The sequence below is a fragment of the Leucoraja erinacea genome, chromosome 33 (genome assembly GCF_028641065.1).
Source record: "Leucoraja erinacea ecotype New England chromosome 33, Leri_hhj_1, whole genome shotgun sequence".
Taxonomy (NCBI): domain Eukaryota; kingdom Metazoa; phylum Chordata; class Chondrichthyes; order Rajiformes; family Rajidae; genus Leucoraja; species Leucoraja erinaceus.
Genome location: NC_073409.1, coordinates 8,062,113 through 8,077,127, shown reverse-complemented (window position 1 = coordinate 8,077,127; position 15,015 = coordinate 8,062,113). Strand labels below are relative to the sequence as shown.

The 15,015-nt window shown below is 38.4% G+C and overlaps 1 protein-coding gene across 12 annotated transcripts in view; it reads right to left on the bottom strand.

Annotated features, from left to right (window-relative positions):
* The window catches only part of LOC129712620 (AN1-type zinc finger protein 6-like), a 34,654-nt gene that overhangs the window by 4,476 nt on the left and 15,163 nt on the right, over nucleotides 1–15,015 (bottom strand). For 11 of the 12 annotated variants that reach the window (XM_055661172.1, XM_055661175.1, XM_055661173.1 and 8 more), the window contains 3 exons: nucleotides 11,371–11,482; nucleotides 5,936–6,031; nucleotides 834–943 (listed from right to left, as the gene is read on the bottom strand). In XM_055661172.1, coding sequence (XP_055517147.1) covers nucleotides 834–943; nucleotides 5,936–6,031; nucleotides 11,371–11,482 — 318 coding nt within the window. The remainder of the gene's footprint in view (nucleotides 1–833; nucleotides 944–5,935; nucleotides 6,032–11,370; nucleotides 11,483–15,015) is intronic. The other variant, XM_055661183.1, reaches the window with a different exon arrangement.

Genomic DNA, 15,015 nt, shown 5'->3' with positions numbered 1-15,015 from the left:
GCAGAGAATGTTATCTTGGATGAGCTATTAACTATATTGCCGCAATGTTGAATCAAGAGGAAATCAGATTCAATTCACAAAATCTGATCGCTCGAAGATCAGTCCCTTGAAAAACAGCCAGCGGCATTGTATATAAGGAATGGGTAATAGACTAAAAAACAAACAGGTCTCTGACCGTAATATTAACTCTGTTCTCATTCCACAGAGGCTGCCTGACCCGCTGAGTCTTTCCAGATAGTCACATCTGAAATTGTTTAATTTCTAATGGGAAATGGAGAAAATGTTTTGGCCAGAATCAGGAGAGGTTAACAGGGTTGGGATTCAAAGAAACTCAAAAAGACATTCCTTCAAGCATAAAACTGACCAGGCTAGTTCAAACAACAGGTTATGAGCATGACATCACTACCATTTCAGTTTCCATCAGATTAGGTTTCTGGGTGTGGAACATGGGAGCAGAGAGACATGGGAAGTGAGTTGGATAGGGAAGAAAAGCAGAATGGAAGTTTGGGAAAGGGGGAAGGCAAGAATGGAAATTAAAGTTTAGTGGAAGGATTCATGAAATTGAGGTCCTGAAGAAAAGTGACCGCATTGTGAAGACTTTGTGCACTCAAAGCGACTGAGAAACTTCTCCGACAAAATTAGGGACCTTACACAATTGTATTTACTCCCAATTTGCAAGTACCTCCAGTGATATTAACTCAGGTCACTATAAAGACATGGCTGACTTTAACAAGTACCTATTGCATAAGTTGCTACTTTTGTGTGTTCAAATATATCTCAAAGTATGCCTTTGTTTTCAGAGGGCTTTAAATGATATCTGGTAGCAGAATTACCCTGTAACTCTTTTTTGGGTATTTCTTGTTTATCTTCTGTATGTTCCCCATCATTTTGGGGATTTGTGACAGATTCTTGGGATAGTAACAGCAACTGGTTGGACACCGATCTGTAAAAGAAAGCAGGAAGTTGAAACAAAAAACTTGAATGGATGTTAAACAGAACAAAATAGAATTTTATCTATAATTGGAAGTAGAATAACACCTACTATATCCCTGAAATAATGACGTTTTTTTTTTTGGATGCTAAAATTGTCACCATCTCAATCTTTTAGGAGCACGAAACCATTTTGATCTCTCTTTTTCTCTGCCAAATGTAATTTCCTCAAGGTATTTTTAAAAATACTCTTTTTTCTGCTTTCTCTTCAGTTTGTTACTCGTTTTCTTCACAAATTGAATCATCCGGGACTTTGAATGCTGTCAGGAATTTATCACGCATCAGTCCATGACATGGTTTGAAATACAAACACAATTTTCCTATCATCATGCTTGGAGAGAAAATGGCACTGATGTCCATTTTATATTCTTCCAGAGTGCCAAGATTTTTGCAGAAAATGAAGACTGCCTTCTGACATCTCATTCCCAGATTCCATATTAATACATTGCCTCCAAACAGTCGTCTGAAAGAACAAGTATGGCAAATGACCCGTTTCTGACAGATGCTCTCCATGATCGGTACAGCCTGCTAAGTCTAACTGGTTTCCCCTCTATCATGTGTTCTGATCTCCCATTAGCTTTTGTTTATCTTGTGGATGTCGTAAGGAATTTCCATTTATTATGTATACTTCCTCTAGTTTGTTTTGTGAATCCCTCCTCAGCCATTCTGCTGATATGTAGTGCTCTACCATGAATACAGGCTTCCTTTAGCCAAACCCAAATTGTAAAACTAACATGTGTTGTAGTTATTACAGATTTGCACAGTATATCCTTCAGCATTCCATCTCACACTTTTAATTTTCCTTTTTAAAAAAAAAACAATCTCCAGGTTCCCTTCTCTCCACATGCAAAACCCTTTGATACTTTAAAAGCAACATTTGTCTTGTTCTCACAGTTTGATGCCACAAAGTACATTTGCCACATAGAAACTCTATTTCTCACTCATCAACAAATCAACACAAATTAATATGCAACCTCCCAGCATATTTAATATATCTGCAAATATGCCAATTCCTTCAATTTGGTGTCAGTAATCCTCGATCCTTTACAGCTGAAAATAAATCTCTCTCTTCACCAGCAGCAGTCCATAGGCAGTGAGAAAGATTAATTTCCTGCTTTATTATTTTCAGCTTCTTCTATCTGTGTTACAATCTTCTTTTATGCGCTATCAATATTTTACTCTGCACTTAGATGTGTTTCTGAAAATGTATATCATCCTCAAAGCATTGCATCCCTTGTTCATACTGACTGTGAAACTCCTGTTAATTATTTCTGTTCAGCTAAGCAATGAATCTTCCTTTTTCTCATCATACTCCACTGATATTTCAATGATCCAAAAATAAAAAAACAAATGATAAATGAATGCTGAACCTGCTCCTTCACCCTCCAGTCCATCTAATAAATTCTCAAATTCCTTTCACCACTTCCCCACAAACCTATACATACCATATGGAGTTGGACATATTTAACAACCATCCCCCAGGGACATTGGCTTTTAAGAACAATGTCTAAATTGACTCATCAGTTAATTACCCTGCTATCACAACCTTTCTCTCATGAAGCCTCAGAAAATTATCCCTTAAACATATCCACCCATGATGGCTGGCACAGGTTCAGGAGGCTAACATTATTGCTCAAAAGACTTCCAAGCTTTTAATAAACTTTGTTCCATTTCAGTTTTCAGCTGAGAGCAACTCTTGTGAGTTCATTATTCACAAGCTTTCAATGGAAAAAAAAACTTTGGGGTAGTTAGGGAACTAATCCAGCTGGAGAGCAAATATACAAGATTACAAGAAAACTCAAAACCACATTGTACTCCATTTGCAAGCAGCAAATTCTCTTGTAATCTTTACAACACTTGGGCAGCACAGTGGTGCAGCTAGTAGAGCTGCCGTCTCACAGCTGCAGCAGCCTGGTTCAATGTCGACTTCTGATCCTGTCTGTGTGGAGATTGCACTTTCCCCCTGTGACCACATGGATTTCCTCTGGATGCTCCAGTCTCTTCCCACCTTCCAAGTCATTTAGGTTGGTAGATTATTTGGCTGTTGTAAATTGCCCCTCTCGTGGATGATTGGTAGTATCTGGGGGAGAATTGATGGGAATACAGGGAGAATAAAATGGGATTAGTGTAGGAATAATGCAAATGGGTGCTTGATGATTAGTATGGACTCAGTGGACCAAGGGCTTGTTTCTTGTTTCCATGGTGAATTACTTATTTTCTCTAGTAAATGCTGTTCATTACTCTTAAAGAAATCAAGCATCCTGAAATTAATTTCCAATTTAGCTCCATATAATTCATATTTGATTCCCATGCCCTCATAATTTCTTTCCCACATCAAATTCAAGTAAAAGAGAAATCGCCATTTTGAAATCTAAGACCACAAAAAGAAAAATGGATCATAGATACATAGACATTAGGTGCAGGAGGAGGCCACTCAGCCCTTCGAGCCAGCACTGCCATTCAATGTGATCATGGCTGATCATCCACAATCAGTACCCCGTTCCTGCCTTCTCCCCATACCACTTGATTCCGCTAGCCCTATCTATCTCTCATTTGAATGTATCCAGTGAATCGGCCTCCACTGCCTTCTGAGGCAGAGAATTACACAAATTCACAACTCACTGGGTGAAAAACTGTTTCCTCATCTCAGTTCTAAATGACCTACCCCTTATTCTTAAACTGTAGCTCCTGGTTCTGGACTACCCCCAACATCGGGAACATGTTTCCTGCATCCAGCATGTCCAATCCCTTAATAATTTTATATGTTTCTATAGATCCCCTCTCATCCTAAATTCTAGTGAATACAAGCCCAGTCGCTCCATTCTTTCAACATATGACAGCCCCGCCATCCTGGGAATTAACCTTGTGAACCTACGCTGCACTCCCTCAATAGCACGAATCTCCTTCCTCAAATTAGGAAACCAAAACTGCACACAATACTCCAGGAAGGTGTGGTCTCACCAGAGTCCTGCACAACTGCATAAGGACCTCTTTGCTCCTATAGTCTACTCCTCTTGTTATGAAGGCCAACATGCCATTAGCTTTCTTCACTGCCTGTTGTACTTGTATGCTTCCTTTCAGTGACTGGTGTGCAAGGACAACCAGGTCCCGTTATACTCACCCTTTTCCTAACCCGACACCATTCAGATAATAATCTGCCTTCCCATTCTTGCCACCAAAGTGGATAACCTCACATTTATCCACATTATATAATGCATCTGCGATCCATCTTCTCACTCACCCAACCTGTCCAAATCATTCTTCATCCTCATAGCATCCTCTTCACAGTTCACACTGCCATTCAGCTTTGTGTCATCTGCAAATTTGCTAATGTTACTTTTAATTCCTTCATCTAAATCATTAATGTATATTGTAAATAGCAGTGGTCCCAGCACCGAGCCTTGCGGCACCACACTAGTCAAGGCCTGCCATTCTGAAAGGGACCCGTTAATCCCTACTCTTTGTTTCCTGCCTGCCATGTTTCTTTACTTGGAGTTCTTGTTTTTCGAGATTTTATTTCCGTAAAATAATTGTTTAATTTAGTTCTCTGTGTTACATGAAAGTGCCACATTACAAAAAGCCTAAATCCAATTCCAAACCCAATTCATTACAGAACTTGAAATATCTTTCAGCCACCTAGTGAGGTCAATGATTTGCTGTACAGTGTATTTCTAGTTTTGTATCCTGTCTTTTCAATTATAGAGCAAGTTCCAGCATTTCTCACCTTAACTCAGATTTTGAATTTCAATGCTATTTCATATGGGCATAGCTTTACTTTTATGTACTCATAACCAATGAACATATTGGGACTGCAAGAGGAGGTTTGATGGTGTAGTCTACTTTATGCATTAATCATTTATCGTTTTAAAAGAAAACCAGGAATTTCTTCACTCAAGGGGTGGTAAACCTATGGAATTTATCACTAAAGAAGATTGTGGATGCCTTAAATGTTTTAAATATATTGACAGTGGTATATATGATCAAAAGATATGGAGGAGAAAACAGGAATAAGGTATTAAAGTGGATGATCCTCAATTATCATATGAAATAAAGAGGTAGGCTTTACTTTAGATTTTACTTTAGAGACACAACCCGGAAACAGGCCCTTCTCTGCCCACTGTGTCCGAGCCGACCAGCGACCCTAATGCTAACACTAACACTATCCTACACACTGGGGACAATGTACAATTTCGCCAAAGCCAATTAACCTACGAACCTGTACGTCTTTGGAGTGTGGGAGGAAACCGGAGACCTGGAGAAAATGCACGCGGTCACAGGGAGAACGTACAAACTCCGTACAGACAAGCACCTGGAGTCAGGATCAAACCCGGGTCCCTGGCGTTGTAAGGCAGCAACTCTACCGTTGCGCCACCGTGCCGCCTGAATGGCTTACTCCCGCTACTTTATTTCAATGCTTCTTTGATTTCAAGTTATAATTATTCCAAATATTGGTAAAAGTGTTACATGCACGGAAACAAACAAAGTTAAGAAAAAAAAGAAAGCTAACTGGACCCGCCCAAGTGACACTGCTGCAACTGTTATCATAAAAAAAATAACTTAGACTCACTCGTGGATTTCTGTTAACTGAATTATAAACAAAAAGTGCGGGAACCACTCAGAGGGTCAAGGCAACATATGATTGATCTCAAACTCAAGCTTGTTTCATCAAAGATGCTTCATGGTCTGCTGATGATTTACCCAATTTTGCTTCCATTTCAGATTTTGAGTTTTTTTCATTGCTTCAAACACTGCATTTATTGCACTTCTATGTGCAGAAGATCCCCACATACTTTTAGTGAAGAAAAATATGTCAAAATATTCTATTTCACTATAACACATTGCCCATTTCATCATATCATTAAATCTTACTTTCTGACTTCTTCCTATATTTTCCTTAATCCTCATTAAATTTAACTTCTCTTCTGGCCTCTTTACTTGTTCTTACCTCTTCCTTCCCTTTCTTCCCTCTCTTTTAATAGATCTTCCCTTCTTCTCTTTTTGCTTTCTTCCCCTTTTCCCTCTTCCCATTAATGGTTGTGGACTGAAGGATGAGTAAACACACATTTCACACACCCTTTCTCCAATTAGTACTTTACTATATTATATATTGATTTAAAAATGAAATTGATAAAAATTGTAAAAGCAAATAAAAACACACACTTTCCTCTTTGCACACTTTACTCAGCATTACAATTTTCAATTTATAATGAAGAATAGCTATTTGATATTGAGCTAAAATGTGTCTCCTGGCTGAGATGTTTGGTATAAGAACTATTTAATTCTCATTACTTGCTGTATACTGCTTTCGTTCAGTTTCTCTTTACTGGAGGATTGAGGTAGGGAAGTTATTCATATTAGAGATTAACTTTAACATTTGTATCATGGGTGTCAGGGGTTATGGGGAGAAGGCAGGAGAATGGGATTAGGATGGAGAGATAGATCAGCCATGATTGAATGGCGGAGTCGACTTGATGGGCCGAACAACCTAATTCTGCTCCTATGACTTATGACCTTATGTATCAGCCTGCCAGTGTGGCTTGTATCACGATCTTTGGAATGCAGCAACCAAAGACAATACCCACAAAGTAAAACTCAGCAGCAACAGCTTTGAACACTTGGGCAGGAAATTCTTTGCCATTTCATTCGAGCATTATGCAATGACACAAAGTTGAAACACAGTGAATTCTGGAAATCTGAAATACAAAATGTGTTTTAAATACTTAAAAGCTGGACTTCCAGCAGTTGTGGGGAAAAAAACTATAATGTTTCAACTTGAAGACCTTTCATGAAATCGTATACCTTCTGATGAAAGATTGTTGATCTCAAATATTATCTCTGTTGCTCTCCAAGGATGCTGGATGTTTTGCAGCACCTTCATGTAATGCAAAGAATTTCCACAAACCCATTAAAATTATTACTCCAGTAAACCAGTGAATTAAGTTTAGGATATTTAACTTGAGTCCCACAGATAAGGAGACATGTACAGTAAAGATAACCATAAAATAACCCCTTGAACAAATACCTAAACACAAAATCTTGAATTTGAAAGATTTATACAGAGGTGCGTTGCCATTATAGAACTTTAATTAGCTACTACTATTGAATTTTCTTCATGTAATGAAGATTAGAAACTTACTTCTGTGATGCCATGACCAGTGCTGACTACACAGAAACTGTACGCTCAGTCACTTAAAGGCAAACCTCTAACCCAGCAGTGTACTTTTATAAATGAGAACATACAGGTATCCTTTATCCGAGTTTAGCTGCAGGATTAAGTTGCAAAGCATGTAAAGAGGCTCCACAAATTTCAAGGTCAGACACAAGGAATGAAATCAATTGTAAGTGTATTGTTAATTTTTGGCATTATCAATCTTCAGAAGCTATCCAGAAAGACAGTCAACAATTGAAGTTTACATATTTCAATGCCTTAACCTTTATGTGTCTCCAGAAGACAGTCACAGAGAAATAAGAAATGTGTATTGTCTTCTGCTTAGTTCGACCTTGCAATGCAAATTTGAATATGGTTGAAACACTTAAGGCAGAATTATGCATTTTTAATATTATTCTGCTTTACATTTGAACATTTGTAAGGTTGGTATAGCATTACCTTGTCAAATCCAAAAAAATGTAATCCAATAAACCATGTTTGCATAAACCATTTGACTGGGGTAAAGTCAGATAATTAAAACAAAACTATTTATGTAATGAGTATTGTAGGCGGATTGAACCCAGGTTGCTGGAGATCTGCTAACTGTGCCACCATAATGTCCCAGCAACTCCCTATCAGACAGGTGCTGTTAGACAGGAAGATTCAAGATTTTGACCGAACAAAAATAAAGCAACAAGATGATGGACGATGGAAAACTTGGGAGAGGAAATTGGAAATGGTGGTGTTTGAGTGTCCTGATGCCAGAGTGGTACATGGATAGAGTGGATGTGGAGAGGATGTTTGCACTAGTAGGAGAGTCTAGGACTAGGGTCATAGCCTCAGAATTAAACGTTGTTCTTTTAGGAAGGAGATGAGGAGGAATTTCTTTGGACAGAGGGTGGTGAATCTGTGGAATTCTTTGCCACAAAAGGCTGTGGAGGCAAAGTCAGTGGATATATTTAAAGCAGAGATAGATAGAATCTTGATTAGTTTGGTGTCAGAGGTTATGGGGAAAAGGCAGGAGAATAGGGTTAGGAGGGAGAGATAGATCAGCCATGATTGAATGGTGTAGACTTGATGTGCCGAATGGCCTAATTCTGCTCCTATCACTTATGATATCATAATTGTTAAATATTTGCCCTCTCACTTGAACTACATTTTCTTTTGTAACCTCCTTCACAACTTATTTTAATACTTCCTTTTCATAATCAGCAAATTTAGCAACATATAATCTGCGCTTTCATGGAAATAATTCACAGTAAATGTAAAAAGATGAATTTTGGCAATGAACCTCATCACCCTCTATTCATTGCATGTTGTCAAACAGAACTGTTAGGAGAATAGATGGAATAGGTAGTAAGACGTATTTCCCTATAACAGGGCATCTAAAACTAGAAGTCATAGGTTTAGGGTAAAGGGTAGGATGTTCAAGGGTAGGAAAAGGTCTCTCACCCAGAGTGTGGTTAGAATCTGAAATGCACTGACTAAATAGATGGTAAGGCAGAAACTCTCATAACATTTTAATAGTATCAGAACTAGCACTTGAATTGCTGAGGCTAAGAAGGCTACAGAACAAAGATTGATAAAAGGGAAGATTGACACAAAAAGCTGGAGTAACTCAGCAGCAGCATCTCTGGAGAGAAGGAATGGGTCTGAAGAAGGGTCTCCCATTTCTTCTCTCCAGAAATGCTGCCTGTCCCGCTGAGTTACTCCAGCTTTTTATGTCTATCTTCGGTTTAAACCAGCATCTGCTGTTCCTTCTTATACATTTTGGCTGATAAAAGGGGTTGGTATAGATAAATGCTGGAAACTGGGCATGGACGTGGATGGCTGAAGAATCGGTTACTGTGCTGTTCAACTCTGTGACTACATACCAATACGATCTCTCTTAAGCAATGAGGTTTTATTTTTCACAATAACTTTTGATGCAGCACATTACTAAATTATTTCTCAAAATCTATGAATAATACATCAACCAATTCTCCTTTATCAACAGCATGTTACTTTTTCCAAAACTCCAATAGAAAGATCCAATGTAATTTCTCTTATACACACCACAGTGATTCTGCCCGATGTATTCTAAGTCTGATACTTGATGTTAGAGTACCCGGCGTATGATAGAGGCTAGTGGTAATGACATTAATTCCGTCCATCACAGATGACGCTGATAATTGCGCAACGTACAATTCCAAATACAATTCCTCACTCAATGAGTCTGCCTGCACAAAGCAAGACCAAGACACCATTCAGGCTGATAAGTGGCAAGTTTGACCCATGCCATAAAAGGGCTCGAGAATGACGTTCCCTAACCAATGTCCAACCACCTACGCTTGGCATTTAATAGCATTACCAGTGGAGAGTCCCACACTGTCAACATCCTGAGTATCAACCACAAAAATTCCACCACAAGCACAGATCAGTGGGCGAATAATCTGCGGGGGGTGATTCACTTCCTCAAAGCCACTCACCTTCTACAAGATACAACACAATGTATGACAGAATATTCTCTACTTGTCTGGATTGGTGCAACTCCAGTGAACTCCAAAAGCTACAGCACTTAGAAAAAAAATTGTTTGTTTGACACCCTATTCATTATTCTAAATATTCATTTCTTCCAACTCTGACACAGATTGGCAGCAATGTGTAACATTTGTAAAATACACGGCATTTATGCACTAAGGCTTCTCCAACAATAGGTTCCAAATCTATCACCGTTATCAACAAGGAAGACAATCAAAACCAAAAAAATGGAAGCTACAGGTTTCCCTCCAAATCTTGTTTCCTGACTTGGAAACCCATCACTGTTCCTCCCAACCAAACAGCACTGTGGGGGTATGTTCACCAGATGGACCAGCAGTTTCACCTGGGCACCTAGGAAACTAGAGAGGGCCCATAACAGCCACCTTTGCCAACTATGCAATATATCACAAAAAATCAATATTAGGTTGAAGGGATTTTCTGCTGATGTAGAACTGACATTTAGGCTAACAACCTAATAATTTTAAGAGTGGAGGATTAGCATGCATTTTAATACTTCTTCTTTATCTTTAATACTTGTGCTGAACTCCACCACAGATTAAGATGGAAATATTAATTTTAATTTAGTTTAGTTTATTATTGTCACGGAGGTACAGTGAAAAGTCCTCTTACCTTATTAAAGGCAACAGGTGACCCTTGAAACACAAACCCTAATTGTGGCAAAGGTATGCTGTGCCAATGTTCATTGTTAAAAACATCCATAACTTAATAAAAATGATGAAAACCATTTGAATAAAAGTCAATATGGAGCAGTAACATATGAATTAGGAGAGATAAGCATCATTACTGAGGACAAAACACACTTGATTTGATCATAAATAGGAAATCAGATGTCTTGGTTCGAACACACCTAGGTATTGTGCATGGCTTTTATTTCTTTGGCTAAAAAGATACATCATCATAGAAGGAGCACAATGACGATTGGCTAAACTGGTTCCACGAATGGCATTTTTGCCAAATCAATAAACTAATGTGAGATCTCATTAAAACTTACATTTTGTTCTTACAGAGATGACAGATCAAATGTAGGAAGGATTCCCCTGGCAGAGGAGTCTGGAATTATGGATAGGCTATTTAGGACTGAAGTGAGAAGAAATTTCACCACATATAGGGCTGAGAAACCTTTTGAATTTTCTACCTTAGAGAGGGGCTGCGGATGCACAGTCATTGGTTTCACTCAAGCCAGAGAATTACAAACATCTGGATATTAAGAGAATCAAGGGATTATGGGAAGAATGCAGGAAAATGCTGAATGTAGACATTAGCCTGTCTGCCTCTTTACCTTATTTACCTAGATCTATGTAAGATGCAATTAAATGATCACCTGAGTTTGATAATGCAGAAAGTATTCATGACAGGAGATAAAAAATAAATTATTTCGGCAGGCCTCACTTTGTGATCTGTTGATTAACTATTCTTTTGCTAATATTTGGAATTAATTGACTTGATAAATTTTTTATCACACCTGCTAATGTTAAATAGTTACTATTTACCTGTACTACATAATTACACACAATTATTATTTTTCTGAAATGTTCCTGAATTAATTGACACACACACACACACACACACACACACACTACACACAAACACTTACACACACACACACACACACACACACACACACACACAAATGTTCACACACCACACACACACACACACACACACACACACACACTAAGCTGCTTAATTACCTAGAATGGCCAGATGTGGACGAAGAGGAGAATGATGATGGTATTTCGGGGGGGCTTCCTTCTGTGCATAGAACAGGATACACATCTGTTAAACTGCTCAAGTTGGCAGATGCTACAAAAGAACAGATATGAATAAATTATACATGCCATTACTTAACATAAGATTATGAAAATGGTTAATGTAGTGCTTCTAACTTCTATACTTATTAGTAATGAATAACATGGTCAAACAATTTCAGTGTCAGTTGTAGCATTTCCAAGTCAGAAGAGGTGGGACCCTCTCAGCACAGAGAAACAGAGAGCGCTAAAGCAGACATGCCAAAGAAATACCTTTCATCGGATAAGATGTTAAATCATGGCTGTGTGATGTTTGAGGTTGCATAGATCCCAAAGCACTAATCATATAGTGAAGGCGAATTCAGCTGTGAATTCAACATTGCGGGGACTTGGATTCGAAATGTTGGGCATCAAAGTTTACAGGGAGAAGGGAAGAGAATGGGGTTGAGAAGGAAAAATAGGTCAGCCATGATCGAATGGAGGAGCTGACTCGATGGGCTGAATAGCCTCATTTTGCTCCTATGTCTTGTGAACGATAACTCTCTTTCGCTTTCCACAGATGCTGTCTGAACTGCTAATAGTTTTTAGCAATTTCTGATTTTATACAAGGAGAATTGTCCCTTGAATACTGGTAGTTATCATGTACCCTCAATTAAGATCACTAAAAACATTATCTGGCTATTGGCAAAATATTGCAGATGCTGGAAACCTGAAACATAAACAAAAAAACACTGTAAGTATTCAGCAGTCGTGTAGTATCTGTAGTAAGGAAAACAGATTTATTATTTTTAATTTAGGGACCGCACAGTGGCGTAGCAGCAGAGTTGCTGCCTTACAGCACCAGAAACCTGGGTTCAATCCTGACTACGGGTGCTGTGTCTGTACTGAGTATGTACATTCTCCCTGTAACCGCATAGGTTTTCACCAATTGCTCTGGTTTCCTCCCACATTCCAAAGATGCACAAGTTTGTGGGTTAATTGGCTTTGGCAAGTTGTCAAAAAAATTGTTCCAAGTATGTAGAATAGTATTAGTGTATGGGATGATCACTAATATAGGGATGTTACAAAACATCTGAACTATCTGTAGCCAGGTCCGCGATTTTTGTTTTGGAGGGGGCGGGTTTAAAACGCGATTTTACTAGGGTACCGAGATGTCTAGTAACATTGTATCTGCTAAAGTCGCAAAAAAAGTTTGATCTCAATAATTCATGTTTAAATCTGTCTATTCCGCAACATCTCGCAGCCCTAGGGTTTTATAAAGCAAACAATTAAAGGTATGTACCTTATTTTTACATTAAATGGGGCATATATATAACCCTGTATATCAAGTTATCTATAGCGAGTAGTTCATTTTGGGCTTTTATATCCCGCAGTACGGCATTTGACTAATCCAGCGCGATGCTTCTAAACCTGCGCTACATGAACCCACTAGAAAGCCGATTTATGGGCAATTTACAGCAATTGAACACAATTCCTTCCATTTGCTCTAAATTTGTAAATATTCCATGTTATATTGTGAAATTTGTGAATAACCTTTGGATCTTAAATAAAAATGTCAATCTTTCCTTAAGAAATGGGCTTTTGACTATCCAAGATCACAGCTTTTTTGTAATCTCCATTGAAAATCAATAGGGAACAAGATGCTAATTTGCGAGTATGAAAATGGCCATAACACTGGTGAATTTGGTGTAGATTAAACTTCTGTTTCATGGGTACACTTGATTTTTTAAATCTCAAAATTTTGTAACATTGCTACTAATAGGCGCAGATTGTATGGGCCGAAGGGTCTGTTTCCGCCATCTCTAAAGCGTTGTTGCATGATCTTACATCTCTATGCCTCCAAATAATGCTTAACTTTCTGTTGTACTCCATGGCTTCACTATCTTCCTCAATTGTAGCAAATTGAACAAAATCCTTCAAATGTCAGCTTTCTATTAGTTACAATTTTCTCCGAGTTTCCTCCATTTTTTCCCATCTGCGGCTTTCTCTATTCAAATAATAATCTGTATCCATCAATCTTCCTCACAAAATTGAACAATTCAATATATTAGTTTACAATTTTCTCCGAGTCCTCATTTTTCCCACCGGTTTAACCTTTCAATATACTTGTGTAAATTGTTTGTATAAAACTCTTGCCTTCTGCTTCAACGGGTTCATTATCTTGGTGCACTAGAGGGAACAGCTTTCGCCAAGGTCGGACTGGCTGATTAAACCTGGCCATTGTTAGTATAGTCTATGGTCACACAATCCTCGACACTGGAGACGAACTTGCTGGCATCTGCTCTTCTAGACAGAACCAATATATAATCTACCATGACCAAAACTAAACGCATTAGTTTCACAGCAAGTCTTTGCTTATTGTATTAAAAAAAATCATATATTATCATTAAAGAGGTTATATCAGGGCAATTAGAAAAATTCTTGACAACAAGGCACAGTGCTGTTTTGTGAAAGATAAATAACCTTTTGGAGGATTTTGAAGAAGCAATATTCTGTGGATTGAAGGGATAGTGGTGGTGGTATTGTGCTTAGATTTCAAGAAATCAAAGGATATTTCATAAAATTAAATTTGTGCACTTAGGCAGTATATTGGCATCATTAGAAGGTTGGCCAACAAGGAAAAGAGAGTGTGCTTAAGGGGATCTCTTTCTAAACGGCAAGATGTACTAAATACTATGCCAGCCGATTTGTTCCGAGGCCTCAGCATTTTACAACTTAAATGAATGATTGGTTTGGATAAAGGTATGATTTATAAATTTGCCGATGAAACAAAGATAGTTAGGAAAGTCATGAAGAGCTCATAATGAGACTACAAGGGTAAATGAAGCAGCCGAGTCTGACAAATGGAATATGTGAGTAAAATGCAAGATTGTAAACTTTTAAGATGCTTAGGGATCTGGATGTCCAAGTGCATGACACACAAGAGGCAAGTAGTTAGAAAAGCAAACAGGAAGTTATTGTTTATTGCAAGGAAATTGACTATAAAAGGAGGTTTACCTCAGTTATATAGGACACTAATGAGATGACATCTGGAGTACTGTGAACCATCATTTAATCTCCTCCCCTCTCACTGTTCGGGAACCCATCAGTCTTTCTAAGTGAATTGAAGTGAAGTGTACCGATTCAGTTGTGCTTCTTCGAATCAAGTTTACTGCATTTGGCGTTGCAATGTAGTCTCCACATTGGAGAAAGCAAACACAGATTGGGTGTTGCTTAGGAGCACCTGTATTCAGTTGGCAAGGCTTAGCTTGTCTGCCACTTGAATTCCTATCCCACTCACCCCTCTGACCCGTTTCTCTGCAGCCTGCAGCACTGCTACCAAGAAAAGCTCTTTTATTCCATCTGCAGTTTGTGAAGCTAGAGGGAGGATTGTAGGTTGAAGGGGAGGGTGAGGAGAGAAACCTATTTATCCCCTCCTTCACCCCTTCCACCTACATTATTTATGCTTCACAATTTGCAACTGTTCAATCCTTTTGTTTTACACCTTCTGTCTTTTCATCTCTGTCCTTTGTCCAACCATCTATTATTTGCTAGGCTTTGTCCTGCCCCTAAACTGGAAGGTTACTTGGGGTCTTTGAAGGAAAATAC